The sequence below is a fragment of the Eucyclogobius newberryi genome, unplaced genomic scaffold (assembly GCF_026437365.1).
Source record: "Eucyclogobius newberryi isolate DKJ021-1_F unplaced genomic scaffold, fEucNew1.0.hap1 SCAF_12, whole genome shotgun sequence".
Taxonomy (NCBI): Eukaryota; Metazoa; Chordata; class Actinopteri; order Gobiiformes; family Gobiidae; genus Eucyclogobius; species Eucyclogobius newberryi.
Window position 1 is genome coordinate 23,076,211 of NW_027315746.1, and position 23,088 is coordinate 23,099,298.

At 40.0% G+C, this 23,088-nt stretch overlaps 2 protein-coding genes across 4 annotated transcripts in view; one reads left to right on the forward strand and one right to left on the reverse strand.

The window, feature by feature from the left end:
- Positions 1-5,848, reverse strand: part of LOC140356530 (oxysterol-binding protein-related protein 1-like) — a 30,231-nt gene extending 24,383 nt beyond the window's left edge. For 2 of the 3 annotated variants that reach the window (XM_072441543.1, XM_072441542.1), the window contains exons 1-14: positions 5,699-5,848; positions 5,547-5,632; positions 4,841-4,915; positions 4,546-4,657; positions 4,370-4,455; positions 3,529-3,673; positions 3,387-3,454; positions 3,013-3,057; positions 2,796-2,869; positions 2,626-2,689; positions 2,443-2,544; positions 2,237-2,362; positions 2,069-2,147; positions 1,518-1,624 (exon numbers count right to left, since the gene is read on the reverse strand). In XM_072441543.1, the coding sequence (XP_072297644.1) occupies positions 1,518-1,624; positions 2,069-2,147; positions 2,237-2,362; positions 2,443-2,544; positions 2,626-2,689; positions 2,796-2,869; positions 3,013-3,057; positions 3,387-3,454; positions 3,529-3,673; positions 4,370-4,455; positions 4,546-4,657; positions 4,841-4,915; positions 5,547-5,632; positions 5,699-5,822 (1,293 nt within the window). In that variant the 5' untranslated portion in view covers positions 5,823-5,848. Of the gene's footprint in view, positions 1-750; positions 992-1,517; positions 1,625-2,068; positions 2,148-2,236; positions 2,363-2,442; positions 2,545-2,625; positions 2,690-2,795; positions 2,870-3,012; positions 3,058-3,386; positions 3,455-3,528; positions 3,674-4,369; positions 4,456-4,545; positions 4,658-4,840; positions 4,916-5,546; positions 5,633-5,698 lie in introns of those variants that run through there. The other variant, XM_072441544.1, reaches the window with a different exon arrangement.
- Positions 5,849-15,451: 9,603 nt separating this feature from the next.
- On the forward strand, positions 15,452-23,088 carry LOC140355755 (histamine H3 receptor-like). The gene is made up of 3 exons (XM_072440410.1): positions 15,452-15,741; positions 16,913-17,079; positions 22,218-23,088. The coding sequence occupies exons 1-3, from the start codon at positions 15,492-15,494 to the stop codon at positions 22,962-22,964; spliced, it is 1,164 nt and encodes a 387-aa protein (XP_072296511.1). The 5' UTR covers positions 15,452-15,491; the 3' UTR covers positions 22,965-23,088.

Here is a 23,088-nt window from a genome sequence, read left to right on the forward strand (position 1 = left end):
AAAGCCATCTCAAACGATTAAAGGACTGGACCAACGTTATCATAGACATAAAGAAAATGGAGACTATGTTTGGATTTAATTGGAAATTGAACAAATATGATTTGACTTTGGACCGAAAAGGATGTTTATTTTGGACTTTATGTTGGCTTTCATTATAATGTTTTTTGTGAGATCTTAATTTCCATCTCCTATGTTCTCTCCGGTGTTTCATAATGTTTCATAATATTGAAAAATGTAAGATCACATTTCATTCTCTCCATTTTAAATCATACTGAATCAATTTATTTTTTGTTTCATAAAATTAAAACAAATAAATGTGTATTTAAATGATAAAAGGTCAACATACATGTGTACAAACAATCTACAAAAATGCTTTCTAAAATACTAAAAGTCCAAGTTTACTGACAGACAACTAGCTGCAGACCAAGCCAATAACCGATCTGTAATTTATTTGATTACAGTTCGATTTAATTTAGATTTGCTCCGCCCTAGTCCATCACATCACTGGCAAGGGCTTACATAATGCAGATTAACAACGAGTTTAGACGTCAAATCCATGTATTAGCTCTGGACGCAATTCATAAAAAAGGAAAATTGACACTTGCATAAACATGACAGCGATAAACAATGCGCATGTTCCAAACCAGACATTAGCATTCAACTTCACACTGTACAACCCCCTCGCAGCTGACGGTCCAGAACGAGACCAAAACAAGGTGAAGATTGTTGAACAGAGTGGAGTTCTAGTACCTGCCCTGGCGCGGATTAGGCTGGCGTCACTGTCCTCGGCGTGTGGCGGTCCTGTGCTTGATGCTGTGGATGCGTGTGGGTCTGTGAGCATGTGCCTTCACACTGAGCCAGCCCTCCGGAGCACAGCCTGTGAATATGCGTGTGCTTGAGTTCCCTCGCTCAATGCACAGAGCCTTTCCCCAACTGTGTGTGCGTGTGTGTCTGTGTACGTCTGTGTGTGTGTGTGTCTCCACTGATCTGCCAGCTGAATGCAGAGCTAAGCATAAAAACGGATCCTGCCTGAGTGTCCTTTGTGTACAACTGCTTTCCCCAAGGGTGAACGCAAAACATGGGTTGGCCGAGTGGAACGCAGACAAACTTCTGACTATTAATTGAAAAAAAAAAAAAAAAAAAGGGACAAGGATGAGGATTTAGTAACCATTCTAGAAAGATATCACAGTCAGTTAAGATTTACATAAGAGTCTTCAGGCTTGACGTTGTAAGCAAATATTTTATTTTTTCAGTTCAGTGTTTGGGTCATGATTACAATCCTAATTATTTGAAATGGCAGAGATCGGGATTGTGTCGTCAGACCTCATGGCATTTAGCCGGATGATGATTTTTAAGATGCTAAATACTAATGTTTTGAACAATTCTTTTGTTTACTTTATTATAGTTTTAGAGGATGCATGTCTATCCCAAACGTTTAAACTAATGAAACCATTTCTGTAATTGATTTGGATCATTGTTATCACAGTTAAAAGGATCACAGCTCTAGTTAGTCCTACCTCCTCTTGTTTGGACAGCAGCTCCAGACACAGGTGTAGAGCAGCAGAAGTTTCAGCTGAAAGCTCACTGGCCTCTTTGGCTTTTAGTGAAATGGATGGGTCAATAACTGCAAAACGAAAAGAAAAATCTTTAGTACGACTTTGTTCATCTTCTAGAACCGGTTATTCATTCACTGATCAAAGTAATATTATTTGACACACAAGGCATTCAGAGTGTAAACTGTGGCTCAGTGGTCAGCTATCTTTCCTCAGAAAGAAGGTCCCGAGTTCAGTTCCCAGCTAGGTTAGTGTTAGGGTCATTCTGTTTGGGGTTTGCATGTTCAACCCATCACCCATGTCTGTGTAGGTTTCCTCCAAATACATTATTTTTCACACTTTTAATGTACACAATGGGTATAAAGACAACTCAAGAAAATCGCACCCCTGACCTTATTGCTGAGAGGTTAGACTTTGAGGTGAGACTTATTTAATTTTAATGTGGTCTACAGTTTGAGAGACGACTAATAGTCCAGCGCTATCACAGTCTCTGATGCCACAGTGCATTTCCGTACCGCCGTTTTGAGCGTTTTTCACCAAAGACAAAAATATTGACACTTCCTTCTCCAGTTTCTGTTGGCAAGCACTGGCAGACTGAAAAAGCACAGGAAATATTGAACAGTGCTATCCTTCTAAAAATCCATATATTCAGTGTCAGAAATATACATTCTAACATCACTCACCTGAAGAGCCTGGCCGAAGCTTGCCACTGCAGTGTCGGCCGCCTCCTCTTCTTCATCCGTCACGTGATCTTTAATGTTGCACTGATGGCAATAGGCTGCATGTGCATCTATGGCTTCTAACCATTTCTACATCCCAAAAAAAACACAATACTTTATCAAGTCAATCTGAAAATGTCATCGAATGCACTGTGTGTGGGCCAGCTCACTTTTCTTTTTGTGATTGAATGTATTGTCGAAGAGACCTTGAAATTTAGAACAGCGCCGTCAGAACACCTGAGCATGAAGAAACAATGATCCCATGGTTTCACCTAGAAGGAAATGAGGAAACAATTGTGACAAGTGTAAAGAACAAAAGGGCAATGATGTTTTTTTGGAGTGCTTTTCCTCACCATACAGTAAGCGTGTGACAGCGACGTGCAGCCTTGTTTCCTCACACCTGCTGTAGCATCTTCCCTGGAACAGACAGATGGAAAATGGAAGTAATGAGCGACGGCAAGCACCACAGTGAAGTATATGCACCTGCGCACCTTTAGTTTTGGGTACGAATAATAAGACTTACTGCGTGTGGTACCAGGATAAAGTGCCCTCTTTAATTACAACCCAATGCGATCGCCATCCAAGAAGTCTGGAACTCTGGCAACACAAGAGGCGCCCTTATATATTCTTCATTACATTTTTGTGTAGAACAACATCACTAACGGCGTCTTGTATTTGAACAGAATTCCGTCACCAAACTGGTTTACAATGTGAGAGAAAACACTCCAACATCTGGGTACCTTCCAAAGAGCGCCTTCAATCTTAGGCACACCATTGTTCACTTCCTGGAGAAAAGAAACAGACATAACTCTTAGGCATGGACGTCTCAAAAGCACCAAAGTACAAACAACATGCTTTGTACCTAACAAAATAGGAAAAAAAAGGAAAAGAACAAAAAGTCCAATGGTTAAATTTTCGAGGATTGGAACCAATTATTTTGCACAAACGTGTTCATTTGATTTGAGTTTCCGAGGTGCAACGACAGTGGGCCGACGGTCACCAAAATAATGAGGAAAGATCCCCAGTGTCTTGCATCTTAAGTGTAAATTTAATAGTTGTCCCGTGATTCTGTGGAGACATGTTTGCACAAAAAAGGAGTGAGGGACTGTGTTACCTCCTGCTGACAGGCTGCTAATATCTGCCTTATTTCATCAGTGCGAGCCACATCCAGTGCCGTCTGCTCTGGAACGTTAAACAGACAAGATACAGGCTGAAAAAATGAGCTTGTAAGGTAGTAATAATAGCTTTATTCCTACCATTGCTGTTTCTGATGGTCGGTTTGGCTCCAGACTTAAGCAGTTTTATTATGCACTGCTTCTGCCCTCTATAGGCGGCACAGTGCAAAGGCGTATTCCCCACAGAATCTCGGCAGTGAATATTTGCAGGATTCTTTCCAGTCAGCTAAAGAGATGCCAAAAAATATAAAACGGATATTAAAAAGACAATATTTTTTAAATGAGTAGTCTTTGTTTGTTCATTGTAAGTAGTAGGAGATTTCTTACATAGTTCATAATAATAAAACTTGCCTATGTATTCATTAACTGTTGTTTTTGTGTTTTGGTCCAAGCCTATTAGCCAATCAGAAGGCAGAATGAGCCTCAATATACAACAGTCAATAATATCTCAGGTTGTTTTCAAACCAGAAACAGTATATATTGCATACATTGCCTTTAAGTAAATGTGATGGAAATATGTATCAATGTTTAATACTGTATGAGAACAATACCTAAAGGCAACAGTATTTATATTCATATAAACATAGTTATACATACTGTATACAAATACAGCTTGCCTTTCAAGGGGGCAAGTCAAACGCATAATCCCATGGAAATGGAAAAATAAAACCATACTGGACATTCCCCATGGAGTTGGATACATTTTATACCATACTGTGTCATATTATGCTAAGGGAACAACACTTCCCCCAGGCCAAATAAGAGTCAGTTTATGGAGATGCAAGCTCGCTCACAGACAGGGCACATGTTTTAGCAATAAAAACATCCAAAATGGAAACAACACATGCATTTCTTTAGGTTTATTGTTTGGCTAAAACATTACTAACTGGGGCTTTAGAAACTCTGAGTCCACTTCACAAACCAGTTTTGACAAAGTGGCTACGTCCCCTTCTCGAGCTGCTTCCAGAAGTCTCCTCTCCTGTCGTCTCGCCTCCCGTCTCTCTGCAGCTGTGATAAACAACATTGATTTCACCATGTGCTGATCCACAATAACTAGATGCCATTGCGAAACTTCCACAAATCTATATAACATTATACCCTCCAGCATTGTAACAATTTCATCATCCTCCGTGACATCTTTGGGGACTTGGGCTGTTCCGTTGATAATGTAGACACATGCATCATAGCGCAACAGCAGCAAGACAATCTCCTTTAGAGGGAAGTAAAGCGAGAAACAGAGTGGACCGATAAAACTTCTGAAAAAGTGAGGTGACATTTGTGTGATAGCAATTTCTACAGACATTAGTTAGAAAGCAGGCAGGGTTACATCAGCAGGAGAGAGAGTGTGAGAGGCAGAGAGAGAAAGAGCACTTGCACTTTCCATTTTTTGTACCTTTCTTCCAGTGGCGGCAGCTTTGTGCAGCGCCGTGTCACCCGCGTCGTCTTGCAGATTCACATCCACTCCTGCCTACAAATGGATCTATTATCACCTGGTCATCAGAGCTTACAACAATAACATAGCGTAATTATATTATCATTGATTATCATTATCATACTCCGGTCAAAAGATTGCTTATTTCAAATTCTGTTAATTTCTCCCTGTTGCCCTTAAGAACAGGTTAAAAAAAGAAGTTAGATGTCCATCCATTTTCTACCGCTTGTTCCCTTTCGGGGTCGCGGATGACTGGAGCCTATCCCAGTGACTTCGGGCCTTAGGCGGGGTACACCCTGGTCAGTGGCCAACTCGTCGCAGAGTTAACACAGAGACATAGACATTACAGACAGCCATTCACTCTCACATTCATTCACTAGGGCCAATTTAGAGTCACCAATTTTGCCTAACACATGCATGTCTAAAATACAAATGTACAGTGTGGATTTTTATATATCGTATTTAATATTCAAGTAAATTAGATCGGACTGAAATTTTGCATTAAAAAATAATAAATCTGGTGAATAAATTAAAGGATAAAACATCTTTATGTGCAGATTGGACAATGTTCTTGTTTCCAGATGAAAGTGTATGTGTTCAGAGAGCAAATTGGAAAAAAATGTGCCAGTAGTATCTCACTTTAAAGCTAAATAGTTTTAGAATAAACCTTCAGTAGCTCCTCCACAGCATCTTTATGTCCATAAAAACAGGTCAAGTGTAGTGGAGTCCATCCAGTGTGCGGTCTCCATCTGACTGGAAACAATAACACACAATAGATTTGCAGAACACACACGGATGCTAATGAGGCCTTTCACTTACAGCGACAACTTATGTTGAGAGAAACGTTTTGACTCATCCTCGACTGGAGGAGGCTCTGAATCCGAGTCAAATTACCCTCTTTACACCACAGAAAAAGCTGGTCTTCTACTGTGTCTTCCTCCATAAGCACTGGATGTAAAGCGCTTCACTCCAAGGTCATTTAATTCTGCAGAAAGACAAAACTGCGCCTCAAACCCAAATTGCTAACTAGCTTTGATTAAATTGTTTAGCTCTTCGCTTTTTTCTTTTTGAAAAAACGACTCAAATCTGCTCAGACTTACATTTCACTTTTAAAATGATTGTCGCGCCGATTTAAGGTAGTTTAAGCTCGTTTCTTGACGAGTTTCCGCCTGAAATAAGGCAAAGTAAACACGTGAAAGTGAAGTAGCGCTCGTCTGACAGTCACGTGACAGAGCAGCTGTTCAGCCGGTGAGACGAGCTTGGCACGTGCGGCACCAGGACACTTTTCAGACTTTTCAGTTCTTCGTTTACGGTCTAACTCTGATAAATGTGAGCTTTTTACAAGGTTTTGCTCACTTCGCAAGCGCCTTAAACTGCAGTTAAAGGACACAGACAAGTGTTTCTCCTTCTCAGTTTGTGGTCCAGCTCCTTCTCCTCCAGAATTCCAGTCTAGTGCAGTTTAACTTTGAAACTGGCAACTCCAAATCGGATCACGTGTGGCTCATTCTGCTTTCTGATTGGATGATTGTATTGCAACCCAAATCATAAATATAAATAGATTTTGCGTGTTTTTGTGTTTAGCTGTATTTGATTTGAACGTGTTTACCTCGTATCTGAGAATAGGTTTATTCAAATACACATCTTACATACTGTCCTGTTTGAGGGACGTGATCATTTTGTTGACAGATTTGATGTAAATGAGTCATTCTGTACAACTGGCTATTTTAGTCCTTTGATAAGAGGCAGAAGTAGGCCAAATAATATGTGTTTAATAAATAATGGGTTAGGTGTAAGTGTTATGTGCGATGTTCTAAATCAGATCCTCCACCTGAATAAGCAAACCCTCTTTTCTTTTGTTCAATATTGCACATTATGCCATGTCTGAAAATGCATTTGTGTGTTCAAATGGAAATAATAGCCTATAAAATGTCAAGTGCAAACTAAAAAGTGCCTCCCCTTAAATTTGTTGTGCTAAACATGTTACATTTATTGTCATTACCATTTTTTCTTAATGTTTTTCTTGTTTTTCATCTAGTGCTCTAACACAGAAAGCACTCTTTGGATCAGCTGGTGAATCCTGCGTTTGCCATTCAAACCGTGATGACTCATTGCTGTACATGTGTGGCACTTTGTACATGTTCCTTTTTGAAGACTGCACTGTATGTTCCCGCTCTAATCCCACGTTGATTTTTTGTTCCAAATGTTTCTTTTAAAAACACAGCAGTAAGGACAGAAGGATAACTCATTCCTGGAGCCCACTTTGGTATGTGCCTTAATGGCGTACTGTGCCATCTCCCCTTCACCTCCGGACTGCCCGCCTGGGCCAAGCACAAGCTGGTCAGAGTGACCTTTATCTTCCCTAAATGTCTTCTCTGACAGCACCTTTCCACATTTAGACACACAATAAAGCTGCTATGTTTATCCCAACCTTCATATATACATATATATATGTTTGAAAGTCGAATGGAATAATTAAAGAATAAAAACTTTTTTTTATTATAGGGCAAACCTGGTTATATCTTGTCTGTTCCTATAAATAATTTATATGGTGTTTATTTGCTTTAAAAACGTGGACATGGCTTGTTTTGCAGCCAGGTGAAGCAGCTGGAATGTGAATGAGCTCTTCCAATTTCAAAGCCTCAAAGTGTCTTTGTTCTGCAGGTTGAAGTAGAGTTCCCGTGGAGTAAAGGAGTTTTCAGGGCCCTGTCCGTGATTGGGGCAAGGACGGAGTCAGGGATTGGCACATGTGTTAAAGTACCAATCAGTTGTGGTCAATCACTCCAAGTCGTTCAAATTAGTTGGCTCCTCTGTGGCAAAATTGTTCTAAAAGTTAAGGTGAGTTGTTCAGACATACAGGAGGAGCTCGGGGTAGAGTTGCTGCTCTTACTAACCAGACAAACCAGAAATATGTTCTGAAGATGATTTCAGCTTTGGGTTCAGTGTTGGCCTGAAACACATAAACAAACATAAGTGGGTAGAGTATCACTTTTTTTTTTCAAACTGATGTAAGAGTTATGTTACTTCAAATAGTGGTCCAAGAAATTACTCAAGTAAGAATTAAAAACTACCAAGAAAAAACACGACTCAAGTAAGAGTAATTGTAAGAGTAACTGGACGGTCTTTGAAGTTGATGTAATTGGAAGACAAAGCAATAAAGGACGCTCCAAATCTCAAATCAGTAGATGTAATATCTCAAATCATTTAATTATGTCAAAATGTTTGTCTTTTGTCACCTGAAGTTACTCACAGTGGGAGTTTACTCAAGTAAGAGCACTGTTATTTCAAAGTAGGACTAAAAGTATCTGCAAAGTACTCCAGTTTCTTCAAAAGTTACTCAAGTAAATGTAATTGAATATTAAAAAGAACATACTTACTTCAGTCATTCTAACTATATGATGATTTGGCTATGGACATAGATAAAATGATGATGATGACGAGTCAAAAAGGTAGTTCTAGGCGGCTCTATTTTTGATCGTCAGGTTTACCCATTGAATGATAAAAGAGCATACTATACACTGGGCTAGCTCCTGCTAATTAGCATGGCAATTAATGTAAGCTGTCACAGTACTTAAGCAACAGTGTGGACTGTGAGAGCTCCAGCATAATCCCTCACAAATGACAAGATAGTAGAAGCAACGAGAGGCCAGAGCTTCAAAAGGACCCAGCAGATGGAATCCCCAGCAGGGATATTTTAGGAACCACGGACTGGAAGATACTGGGAAAATGGACCAACTTTCGTTAAAAGGAGGTGTTTGACTCAAAACTTCTTGTGGTTTGCCCTGGCAGCATTGCAGCCTTTCCAGTCGTGGATTACAATCTGTTCTCCAGGTTTCTTACAGTTTATCACTTCAATTAATGATCTCACCAAACTGTTGTGAGATGTAAACAACTTCACTTGTATTCCTCTGTTTGCAACTTCATCAAACAGTCACGCCGTGGATGAACTTTGGCTGAAAGTACGGTAAACGGCGCACTGGTCAATCCCAGATGCTAATTTCAAAGCCAACTGAGCAGCCTTTTGCATATTTAAAACAGGAGAAATTTGAATGCAAGTGAAAGCGTTTGACATCTTCTGAATACTAATATCACTGTGATGAAGCCTGATATCCTCATCCGATTCACCCTTTTTCTGTTGCCAAGGACACAGAACTTTTAAAATGTTTTCAACTAGGATTTTTTGGAAGTACAATGCATTTGATGACATAATTCTATTTGCACATCAACGCATGACGCGATGACATTTTCTCCTGAGGGTGGGGCACAACACAGAACACCCGGCTTGCAGCTTTTAAAAAATTGAACAAGTTAAAATAGTGTGGGCCCCCGTGGCACACCCTCAGCATTTTAATGAGCCAGAGCATCAGGTAAATGCCAGCAGCCTTCGTCTCATAAAGGCTTGTGCCAATACGCTCGGCAGCAACAGCCGAATCTGCTTCTCAAATGAATAGTAATGTCCACAGTGCGTGAGATTGTCTTCACGCCAATAATATTCCATAGCGTTTAACACCGTGACCATAAAACAAGACACTGCCTCTTTTGTTATGGATCAAAGGGATGTCACAATATGGAATTTTAGTGTGAAACGTGTCGATTTTACGATTATTCACGGTTATTGATATCAACACTGAATGTGATCTCTTTAATGTGGTTTTATGAAATCAAGCTTTCAGAACAAAAACGTTTGAGTGATTGTGACATAAACAACAGCCACATAAAGTAGCACTTTAAATTTACCTTTTGGGGCTTTTTTCTTCTGAAATGATCGCAAATGACATCTTATGGTTATTTTGTGATCTGCATAATCACAATGTACAATATAATCTTGTCTAAGTGCAGTTGGAATTTAATTATTTTGTATCAATTGATTTAAAGATGGAACAACAAACGGTTTAGCCATTGTAAAATACAAGATTGACATTCTAGTCCAAAGACATAACAAGTTGGATTTTCAATATACACTTTAACACAGGTAACACATTATCTTACTCTATACTTTTGATGTATAGTACCTTTGAAGGTGCAAAGTAAAACACTGTGTCACAGGCTGAAATAAAATATAGCCTAACTGACCTAAAACTACCTCGAAGTATCTGTAATTACACAGTCATGTTCCTACAGCTTATTGTGGAGTGTATGTATTCTTTTCAAACAATTGGCAAGAGCAGAGGTGGATACAAACAGCACAAACAGTAATGAAAAAACACCAATAGAAAAGCTGTAATGTGCGCCTGCAATTTTCAACCTGACACCAAGTACAGGCCACGATTAATATTCTCTGTTTGCCCTGCCAAATCAGATTTTGAATGGATTAGTTGAAATAAAGGTCTTGGTTCAGTGGAGCATTTTGTTTTTGCCGATAAAAGACAGTCAGTAACCAACCTCAAGAAGACAAAAATAATGAAAAGAATACTGGATTGGGGTTTTTTCAGTGCAACGAGCAATGTTTATTTGTACACCAAAAATCTGATCATTGTCTGATTTCTGGAATGATACAGTTATTAAAATGGCAGGTAAATTGATAAAGTGTTGATAAGGGAAAAAAGTGTCTAATGTGGCAAAGAAAAAACAATAAAAGAGAAAATATTAACGATCCAAACACGAAAGCAACTCTAAAAATCCACAAAGACCTGTCACCAAGTGTTTGTCTCCTGTGCAAATTAAAATCCGATCAAATAATTGGTGCGATGTAGTTTAGTCATAAGTGGTTTGGAGCGCAATAAAAAAAAAGAAGGTAAAAGCTCAAACTAAATCAAAGCACGTGGTTCACATTAGAACTCCTTTTCAGTTAAAGTAAAAATATTTACAAAGTGCGCGTGCAAAATGGAGATTAGGAGGCAGCTTCTTCTTCAGCAGCAGAACTCTTTTATCTGGTTTGGGTTTGTCTAACTGGGTAAAAAAAAAGTTGGCGGCTAAACAGGGATGTCACAATTATCCTTAGCATTTGTAAAATTCTACTAAACTCTCCAAATACAAACCAAAGCCGCCAAACAATTTAAAAACCCAACTATATACATGAAACCGCACAAACCAACTGTTTCCACTGTACATTTTCCTGTATTGTGCCTTAAGAGGAACAGGAAGTGAGTAACATTCAATAGTAAGCACAATTCACTAAAACACTTAAAATACACACAGTAACATTTCAAACATTCTTTAATAGATACTGCACCATAACTATTGCACACAAACCTTTTTTAAATATAACTGGTAAATGTGTGTGTCTTCCTCTTCCGTCCAACAAGACCAGCAGCTTCCAATTAAAGTGCGACTGCGCCATGAAATTAAAAATGGTAAAAGGAAAGACCACTCAATACATACTTTTTACAACCAATTATTTGCAATGTACTTTTTTAAATTTAAATGTGTAAATTATCTTTATAAGTGCTGTGTGCTATCAAAAGTGCTATGTGTACTTTAAAGTGCTCAAATGAAGGTGCTTAATGTGCGTGTAACAGGTTTTTACGATTTTCAAATTTTGACTTTATTTGATGTAATTATTCCTGGTGTACATATACATGATAGTTTTGCACCAATCAAGTAGGTAATTGTGGAAAAAACTTGGAAAAATCTGTGGAAAATGATAGGAAGTGACATCACAGTATGGAGTGGACAAATTCTGTGACTCAGGAAAACAACTTTTTTGACCCTCTAAACATTAATTAAACAAAATAAAGTGGCTCTCAAAAAGATTAGATGAGTTTGTGCCCAGCTGGGTAATTTCCTAGTGTGATGTCATCATTTGCAAACAGGAAGTGAGATTATAAACCTAAAAAATGTGCTATTCTGTTAGCAAAATTCCAAATATATTTATCTTAACTGCATTTTAGTTCAATGAGTCGCCCGACCTGTCATAGGCACTTTAAGGATGTTATTTCTGGTAATCTGATTATCATAGTTATCAGATGTTTTTCTGGCCTCGTAAATATACCCAAGAACTACATTTATTATTAAGAGATTGTAGAAATAGATGTTGAAAAATCTAATTTCAAGCTAGATTTCCATTCATTTAGCATCATTTGTCAGTCCACAGTGACCTGAAAGTTATTCCTACCCAGTGCTTATGAGTTGTTCACCTTGAGTTGGTGCAGATGGAGCTCTGTCACACTTCTCTGGGATGTGCTCCTGAACACAAACACTTGATAAAAGAGAGCCTCGGCAGGCCCCGGCGTAATCACCAACACTAGTGGCTCCGTGCACCTTCTGTGGCACAGCTTTGGTCACAAGAGCTCTCCAAATTCAGATTAGGTCCGCTCTTGTATTTCCGGATGTAGAAACAAAACAACTGCAGGAGTTATTGCTGAAACACAGAACAAAATACAGTTATATTGCCTTGTTTGGTGAAATGTAAAGTGTGCATGCCTCAAAAGCCACGTACAGTGATGAGATTTCTATAGGGGAATTTCAGCGACGTACTCACATCTGACAGGAATTCAAATCACAACTCTCAGTGCGTCTGGTAGACTCCACTTTTTGTTGTGGTGTCTTTTCGCAAAACACTTCACTCAGTTAGATTGCACCAAAGGTTTTACTCCTACATATATTTTTGACATACTTAAGGACAAGAGCCTTGTGAGAGAACTAAAATGTCTTTTCTGAAATGCTTTCAGTCATGTTTAGCCTCACGGAACTCGCTGCCCATTGCTTTTGCTTCTTCACTATGTTTTATATATTATTTTAATTATGAGCACACTGCATTTGTGCTGGTCATATTAAATGTGCTTAACAATAGTGTAATAAGTGCAATAAAGGTGTAAATTTAAAAAAAAACTTTGAAGCAGTCAAATTCTAACACAAATTATTTTATTAAACCTTATAAACTGTTTTATGTTTGGGACAATTGTGTTGTTTGTATCTGAAGCTGCAGTAGCAAGCCGACAATTACTGTATGTGATTCCAGTTTGCATCAGAAGACAAGCATCTACCCTTCAAACACATATCTAGTACAGCTTTATCCATCCTGTTGTAAACAAGTTTATAGTCGTTTCCATGACGGCCTGATCTCAGTTACCATGACGTCCCAGTGCTTTGTTGAATATTTCAATAGTGACATTACGATGTGATGAGTACTTCATATGCAGAATCGTTTTAGAAGGACAATTTTAGCCTCGATGGGAGTTTTACATGTTCCACATTAAGAGGTTTCGGGACCATGTCATTTTGCTACTATTATTATTCATTGTGTATGTTTCTTATGTATGTATCTTAATGCAAACCAAGTTCCTAGCGTGTGAATTATGTTCACTGACAATGGCAACAAACCCCTTTCTAATTCTAAAATAAATCATTTACTAATGCTACTTTAAATGCTTTATTCATTTTTATTAACGTATTAAGGTTAAAGTGCACATGACAACACTTTTCACTAAGACATAGTGAACATGATTATATTTAAAATTTTACTAAAAGTTTTGCCAATTCTTCCTCATTTATTTCTAAATGAGGAAGAATTGGCAAAACTTTTAGTAAAATTTTGGTTATGTTTATAATTTTACTTCCTGGTTGGACATGACATAGTTTGAGGTAATTCCATACTGCTAGCAAAAAAAGAAGAAGAAGAAGAAGAAGAAGAAGAAGAAGAAGAAGAAGAAGAAGAAGAAGAAGAAGAAGAAGAAGAAGATTGTTCCTGAGAGTGCGTCAACCGAGAGTGTCACAATTTGGTGCATTAGTCTTACACTTACTCCCTTATCAAGCTACTATTTTTAGCCTGCAAAGGATGAAATGACATACTGCTCCATCACCGGTGACCAAGCACAAGTCACAATTCACTGCCAACTGTTTATAATAAAATCCCTGTTCAACCAATTGAGCCACAGTTAGAACAGAATAAGAATGATACAAAAGTGTGATTGACATTTTGTGTGCGCACACTTCAAACCACTATTGAAGTCTAACTGAAAGCATTCAAGCCCAATAGCGATCCATTCTACATTGGAAACACAGGCTTGTTGTGACAGAATTTTATCTTGTTGGCGACGGCGGTACGCGCAAGGAAGCTTTTTGTGATTTCCTTGTTGCGGAGGTGGTACGCCTTCCTCTGACAGATAGTGGTGGTTCCATTTGTGAGAAAATAACAGTAATTTAAACGGCGCTCCTTCAGTCACCTCTACTTTCCTCTAGTGTTTCTCATTTCTTTTGGACCACAGCTGGGGGACTGTCCGGGTGATATCTGAATGCTAATAGGATTAAGGCTACCTCCTGGCATGCTGACAGGCTTGTATAAGTAATTTAAAAATAAATACATGAAATAGCCTAATACTTGATTGTTGTGATTGTTGTCAAATAGACAATTCCTTCAGGATGGTGTGTCACTGCTCTCCATTTGGTTGGTCCACTCTGGCTGAATAAAAGGAGAAAACAATGGACAATGAGAAATTCAATCTGGTGTTGTTCAGTGACATAGGCTAAGTAATAGGGGAATGTGCTATAAAGAGAGAATCTAGTGGAATGTGGCATTGCACCTAATGTCAAAACCAAAGTAACCAAATACAATATGAAGAGTAACTTATTGTTTTCCAAGGAATTCATAACAGACAGCAGACTATGGATATGCACCAACTATAAAATGTTAAAGGTGCACTATAACGTTCCTGTTGGAGGGTCTGCCTACCACTTCTTCATGGAGATGTTGTAATGTGATTGAGTAAATCCAGGATAAAAGGGAATAATGCTGTACTGTGGAACATTCCAGGCAAAGTTCACACAGTGCCCTTATCTTTTGTTATTTGTCCAAATCCACAGAACCAGAATCAGACAAATATTTATGGCCATTGTCAGTGAATAACAAACTGGGAACTTCCTTCAGTGATAAGGTGCAACATGAAACAACAATATGATAGCAGAATATATAAAAAATGAAAATAAAACAGAATAAAAATAACAAAATGGGTAAATAACCCATTTAATAACAAAAGCTAAAACATAAAAGTATACTAAATACTTATTTTTGTATTGTTCTTTAACAAACTCTTAATTCTTGGAAAGTATGTGAATTCCTGTTACAGTTATTTTGTTATTTGTCTCATTCCAAAGAGAGGGGGCATATTATACCTGACTAGCTTATCATAAAAATAGAAAAATCATTTGTGTTTTTTTAGCTTATATCATGATGATTAACGTGGCTCTTTGGCGCATATTGTTGGGGATACAAACTGAAGACTATACCCTACGTCTTTGCAAATTGTTTAAATCCCATGCAAACTCTTATCAGATTTTGCATCTTTTGAATAATCTCAACTCCCAAATCTGGTAATAATCAGATTTGGAGTGCGCATGTAACCGCAGCCTGTGACTTTCCTGTGACTTTACGCACGCATTTCCCCCAATGACTCATGTCTGAAGTTGACTGAAGCCGCTCACCCACTCCGGACACGCAGAGGGGTGGACGCTGGTGCGCTCCCTCGTGGCTTTGGCCGGACACTGTGTAACGTCCAGCGGGGGAGGCTTTGAGAGGGGGGCTGCCGCGCGCGCTGACGCTCCTCCTGCACCCGGCACCTGTTGCTGCTGCTGCTGCTGCTGCTGCTTCTGCCTCTGCTTCTGCATCTGCTTCTGCATTCACTCTTCTTTTCTGCTCTTCTGAGGATTTGAAATAATATCTGTTTCCCCCCCCCCAACCATGTCTGCAGAACAACACACCAACTCCTCCAGCAGCGGGGACTATTTTGACAACACGTCCACCAGGGTGCAAAGTAGCGCGTTCTTCTCGCGACCCGTCTTCGTCGTGCTCATGCTGGTGATGGTGACTTTGGTGGTGGTGATAGTTTTGGGCAACGCGTTGGTCATTTTTGCCTTCAAAGTGGACAAGAGCTTGAGGCGGCAGTGCAATTACTACTTCCTTAATTTGGCTATTTCTGATTTTCTTGTGGGTAAGTCACACCGTTGTTTTTTGTAGTATTTGCTTTTAAACCTACTACTTATTTTTGGGTTTTTGATTTGATTTGTCTGTTTTTTACTGTTTTAGGACTCGTGAGATCCAATTGAGCACTTATTATACCTGTTTTTATCGTTTTGTGTCTGTGCAGCACTGTAATATTTTAGTTTATAAAATATGCTATATAAATAATGTGGATTTGGATATGGAACTATATGCTGTATTATTATTGTGCTATTCATCAAGTCACACATTTAAACACCACTGAAGGTGAGTGAAGTGTCCTGCTCAATGGAACGATGAGCCCCGGAATCATTGTAACTTCTCCTTTCACATGGTTAAAACACAAATACATAAATATTGGTTTTATGTAGTACTTTTATCATTCCTACAGTATGCACTGGTCTAATTTGGGATCAAACCACTTAGCTTCAGGTTGGTGGGTGAACGCCCTGTTCATACATTTATTTGAGTCCTATGGATGTCTTCAAATTGATCAATCGTAATTTCAATTAGGTTTTATTTGTTCGTATTACAAACAAAAAATATGATATTCAATTTTAATTTTCAGAACATAAACAATACATATTTTCAACTGTAGCCATATCACATACAGAATAGTCAGATTACTTCTTCCAAAGTTTGAATTCTACTCCAGAATAAAACATTGACAAAAATTAATATCACAATTTTTCATTTATTTTTTACCTGAAACAACATTCGGACGATCATATGTCAGTCCAGTAGAAATGTATTTAAACATGTCTTAAACATGGCTGAGGTACGTATCAGGCAAATCTGAAATGTCTATCAAATTGAAAATAAAAGAGAATAAATGTCTTCTTATAGCCTTCATTTGAACTTTTAACTTTTAATTTGTCTTTTTGTTGCATAAATGATGTATTCGATATTCAATGCTTGAATAGCTACAAAACGACATTCACAATATTATCTACATTTTGATATATTTCCCACCTCTAGCTACAGACGATGTGCTTTAACTGTAGCTCTAGATGTCTTGATTAAAATAATAACTGACCATTAGAAATCTTATCTAATTGCACAGTCCTGTACGACAATATACATGATTGAACGTGTGTGTTAAATCACTTAAATCCACAGACGTTTTCATTTTGAGTGCACATTTTATTGTGTGTCTTCCCCAGGGGCTTTCTGCATCCCGGTGTACATCCCCTACATCCTGACGGGACGCTGGACGCTGGGGCGCGGCCTGTGTAAGCTCTGGTTGGTCATGGACTACCTGCTTTGCTCTGCGTCTGCGTTCAACATCGTCCTCATCAGCTACGACCGCTTCCTCTCAGTGACCAGAGCAGTAAGTGTAGAAGACGTAGCAACACAAACTCATCAACACTGGACATCAAATCAAATCAAATCAATTTAATTTTGTAAGGCCCAAAATCACAACAACAGTTGCCTCTGAGGGCCACAGGGAGAAATGAATCAACAATGTCTGTGGTGGCGAGGGAGTCAGACAATGTCTGTGGTGGCGAGGGACAATGTCCCAGGGTCCTCTGTCCTTAGACTCTCCTTCTCGGCCAGGAAAAACTACAAAAAAAACCTCTTTGGGAAAAAAGCGTAGAAACCTGGAGGAGTTACAGTGAAGGAGAGATCCGACTCTCACAGACGGACAGACGGACACAAGGAGACTGGAGCTGGACCCACTCTTCAGGCAGATGAGGGACCGACTGAGTCGAGCTGGACCCACTCTTCAGGCAGATGAGGGACCGACTGAGGCGAACTGGACCCACTCTTCAGGCAGATGAGGGACCGTCTGAGTCGAGCTGGACCCACTCTTCAGGCAGATGAGGGACCGTCTGAGTCGAGCTGGACCCACTCTTCAGGCAGATGAGGGACCGACTGAGTCGAGCTGGACCCACTCTTCAGGCAGATGAGGGACCGACTGAGGTGAACTGGACCCATTCTTCAGGCAGATGAGGGACCGACTGAGTCGAGCTGGACCCACTCTTCAGGCAGATGAGGGACCGACTGAGTCGAGCTGGACCCACTCTTCAGGCAGATGAGGGACCGACTGAGGCGAGCTGGACCCACTCTTCAAGCAGATGAGGGACCGTCGGAGGCGAACTGGACCCACTCTTCAGGCAGATGAGGGACCGACTGAGGCGAACTGGACCCACTCTTCAGGCAGATGAGGGACCGTCCACACAGGGCAGGGACCACTTCACCAGGAGAGGGACATCTGGGTCCACAGGTCCTCAGGAGTGAGAGAAAGAAAAAGAAGGCGGTGAACAGTTTGCAAGTGGAATTAAAAAATAAATATTGTTTGATAGCATAAGTAGTCAGAAGAAGAGGATAGTGCTCAAGCTGTCATACTTCCCCCAGCATAGTTACTCCTAGGGCAGCGTAGCTAGAGCTGTGGGTTTATATTTCTGTTCCTAACTGGTCTGACCATAAGCGATTTCGAAGAGGAACGTTTTAAGCCTGGACTTAGATGAAGAGACTGTGTCAGCATATTTAACATGGGTCGGGAGCTGATTCCATAACACAGGAGCTTGGTAGCTAAACGCTCTACCTCCTACAGTACTTTTAGAGACTCTTGGCACCACCAGAAGGCCGGCATTCTGAGAGCGAAGAGCTCTGTTTGGATGATATGGTTCTATAGCATCTTTGAGGTAGGATGGGGCCATGTCATTTATGGCTTTGTAGGTCAAGAGTAGAATTTTAAATTTGATTCTAAACTCGACAGGGAGCCAGTGAAGAGACTTCAGCACTGGCGTAATGTGCTCTCTTCTTTTTGTTCCTGTTAGTAATCTTGCTGCTGCATTTTGAACCAGTTGAAAGCTTTTTATGGAGCTTTTAGGACACGCTGCGAGCAGGGAGTTACAGTAGTCTAATCTAGTCGTTACAAATGCATGGATAAGTTTTTCAGCATCGCTTTTAGGCAGGATTCTTCTGCCTAAAGGACATACAAGAGGACATACATGTAACTCATGAAAGTACACATATGATACACAACTTAAATGTTAATAAGCAATTGCATCAGAAGGAACGGGCCTGGTGTAGACGTTTAGTTCTGGTTTAGTCCTATTTAGCAAATCAAATAGTTTGTTGCTCATGCAGTCCTGGTTTAACCTTGGTTTAGTCCTGTTTCCATGGTATGTTCAATCATGGTTTGGTGCTGATTTGAATTATTCTTTAGTCCTGTAGTAACCTTGACGACCAGATGAATTCTTGAGAATACATCTTTTTTGGCTCCTGATTATCGTATTTTCCGGATTATAAATTGCACCTTTTTTCATAGCTTTAGCCGGGGTGCGACTTATACTTATATACTTGTACTTATACTCCGGAGAGACTTATATGTGATATTATTTGTTATTTTCACACTTGCAACCGCATTTCATACTCCAGTGCAACTTCTATATGTTTTTTTTCTTCTCTATTATGCATTTTTTAGCTGGTGCGACTTATACTCCGGTGCGACTTATACTCCGGTGCGACTTATAGTCCGGAAAATACGGTAGTTTTCAGTCCGCACCAGTGATAAACAGGTCAATCACAAGGCATTTAGGGGACTGGAACTAATCACAGAGCAAAACCACAAACCAAAACAAACATCGGCCGTACATTTTTGGTGGGAAAAAAAAGACTATTTTGTTTTTGTTTTTTAACGTGCACACAATGGAACTTTATACAGTTGTATTTGAGGAACAGGACTGTGCTTTTCTGAACACTGGATTTTTTTAGTATTTTTTAATGGATTTTTAATGGATTTTTAATGGATTAATGTGAAGAACTCAATTCAGAGTGAGACACAGATCAGTTTGGTGTGAGTCATGTTATTAGTCCTGAAGGTGACCTGGGTTAATTCTGGTTTAGAGTGCGTTCACACTTTACTCAAATTGGGACTAAACCAGGGCCAGATCAGGGCTAAATAAAGACCAGGACAAAAGCAAGGGTGCATTCACACTTCCCTGATGTGGAGTTGGTTTGGTCCTGTTCTAGTCCTTGTTTAGTTCTGATCTAGTACAGGTCGAGTTTTGGGTTTAATCCTTGTTCAGTTCCAATTTTGATGTGGTATATGTGTGAATGAACGAACCATTGTAGAAATGAACGAACCCCAAGTCCACATCAGGACCACAATGGACTGAATTCAGGACCAAACAACGACAAGTGTGAATGCACCGTTAGTCTTTAGTCTCATTATGTCCTGATCTGTCTGGGTTTAGTCCTGATTTAGCCTTAAAATAGACATATTCAGTGCTGCTTTGGTGCTGATTTAAAAGACGAGTAGAAATGGTTTACAATAGACTTGAGTTAGACTTACTCTGGCTTTGGTCCTTGTTTAGTCCCTGCTTTAGTTCAGGTAGAGTTGAGTCCTGGTTTAGGCTCTCTTGGGTTAATTATGAGAATATGTAAATGCAGTAGGTGCAGTGCTCAGGACTGCTCTGCTGCTGGGTCGCTTCCAGGTCATTGGTAGGGATGCAGCCACCTTAGTCTCCCCAAAGTGTCCATCTGTAGAGGTTATGCCCAGGCCCTGTGCCATGCTAATTAAAGAGCCAGGCTATCCCATGAAAGTGTCACGTAAAGCACTTTCTGACTTTTGGGAAGGGGAAAAAAAGCTAAAATATGTTAACTTTCACTGGGTATAGATAAATGTCAAAAGTTGCGTCATATTTCTGATAGATCTATTTGAAATGAATCAGAAATGTTCTAAACATTTGGCCAATACATTTTAGTGATGTGTGTTGAATCTGTTTTAGTTCACATTTACTAATCAATGCCCAAAGAGAATTAACATTTATTCTGCATCATTGGTGAAGGGAAATTATAATTGCTACACATATGGGATGCAACAGAGAGACTGAACATCTGTTGGAACATATGATGCTGAAAAAATAATGCCATATCACATTTGCATAATGTTTATTGATGTTAATGACAGGTGGTATTTGTGGCTTTGCTTTAGCACCCAATTAGGAACTACAGTATATCATATTTATTATAATTAAAAAGAGAGTTCTTAGAGATTTGGTTGGATTTAGTTAGTTCTTTCAGTGTGTTTTCAGCACCTGACCTATTCTTTAATGCCACTGTGACAGTTTTTGTGCAGTGGGCGACCCCAACAGTGTAGTCAGTGTAGGATTACACTACTGTGTGCTTTGATGGAGAAAACGCAGAATCTGATATCCTGACACTGTGGGATAATTGTGTGAAGTTTGCATGTTCTCTCCATGTCTGAAAGGTCCTGTATCTTCACAGCAGCAAAAAAACATGGACACAATAGACTCTCCAGATAGGCTTTCCTGACCTAGATCTGCACTGTGGTCATTTACTGCTCATGACAGACTGGCCTAGTGACATTGTTTTAAGAATTGCTTTGCATGGAATTTTCCATTGTATGGCATTAAACCTTTCCATCGCTATGGAGACAAGCAGGTGACCTTACAAATCAGATCTGGGAAGAGGTGGGCCTGCTCACTGTAACATTGAAATAATAACACCTGTAATTGCATACATTTAAAATAGATATGTTTAATGTCATACTCTGGAACATTCCAGGCAAAGCTTTTAATTTTGCACAAACATAATTAAACACATTGTTCAACTTTCTATTGCTTTACATTTTGCACCTGTAAAATGTTATGGCAGATCTTGGATACAAATACCTGTTTTGATTTATTCAGTTACTGAGCATCTTAGATTATTTTTAGCATAACGTTTGCATATTTTTAACATAACTTGAGATTTTCTTTCACCTTGCAAATAAAGCTAATGTTCATAACCCTGATGTTTATTTGCTGTTCCCTGTAGCTCCACATTAGCGTGTGTCTGGTTGTGTTGTAGCCTCCTGCCCGCTTGGTGCTCGGAGGTAGAATTAGGCTGGCCATGGGAGACAAAGAGAGCGCTCTGTTTCCCTTCGCAAGCAAACACTTATCATCAGAGCAATGAATACAAATAACACCAGAGAGACTAGAGTCCAGTCCCTTCTTTAATTAGCTAGCTTTGATCATAGACAACCTCCACTGTGCCATGCTTCTTCCAATCCGGCCAGATCAATCGGACCACTGCCAAGCCAAACATGCAGTTCTCCTAAAAGCTTTTTCTTCTGAACTCAAACAGACAAAAGCAGTTGTGGGCTTCTGTTTGCCTTTGAAAACAAAAGACTAGGGGTGACTATGTTACAAAACAAACTGTGCACCGAGAATATGCCAACTTGATTTAGGCTAATTTTCCAGTCATGATAAACTGTTATTGAAAAAAGAAAGAGGTGACCAAGAACATCTCATTCTCTCATTTTGAGTGGTACAAAATGTCATTACATAAATCACTTACCAGGAACCTTTCAGCACTAATTTCGCATTTATTGTTGACCTGTCTAAAGTTCAACTTATGGAGCTTATGTGTGCGTTTCTTGATTCCAGTAGATGGAATGAAGCACAGTGTGAGTGATTTCTTTCATGATATGTGATGTATCTGTGTCTCCTGCAGGTGAGCTACCGGGCCAGGCAGGGCATGACACATCAGGCCATAATCAAGATGGTGGCGGTCTGGGTGCTGGCCTTCTTGCTCTATGGTCCTGCCATCATCGTTTGGGAGCTAGTGGAAGGGAAGAGCCGTGTACCCAAAGATGAGTGTTTCGCTGAGTTTTATTACTCCTGGTACTTCCTGCTGAGTGCCTCCACGCTGGAGTTCTTCTCTCCTTTCATCTCAGTGGCTTTCTTCAACCTGAGCATCTACCTGAGCATTCGCAGGAGGAGGTTGCGCTGCAGGACCACCCAGCTCCACCTGCAGATGACTGAGCCCACCTCTGCTCAGGTGGAGGGCCTGCCTCTGTCTCAGACATGGGGGACCAAACTGGCAGTGAGGGGTTCCATACACTCTCAGAGCTCTTCTCCAAGTCTGGGTAAAATGGACTCTTCGGCCAGCAGGACAATTCATCCCAACCGTCTGTCCAGGGACAAGAAAATCGCCAAGTCTCTGGCCGTCATCGTCTGCGTGTTTGCCATCTGCTGGGCTCCATACACTCTCCTGATGATCATCAGAGCTGCCTGTAGGGGGCGCTGCATCCCTCACCACTGGTACGAGGTCACCTTCTGGCTGTTGTGGCTCAACTCTGCCATTAACCCTTTTCTGTACCCGCTCTGCCACAGCAGCTTCCGCAGGGCCTTTGGCAAGATCCTATGCCCCAAACGCTACACCACTCCCTCCTCATCAGTCATGCGCTCTGCCCCGTGAAAACTGTGGCCACAGAGGAATAAGGTGCACACGGAACTGTACATGGAAGTATATGAGACACCATGGATGTGCCTATAGTCATTCATAGTGTAATATATGTTAACAAGATTAGTGGTGTACCATA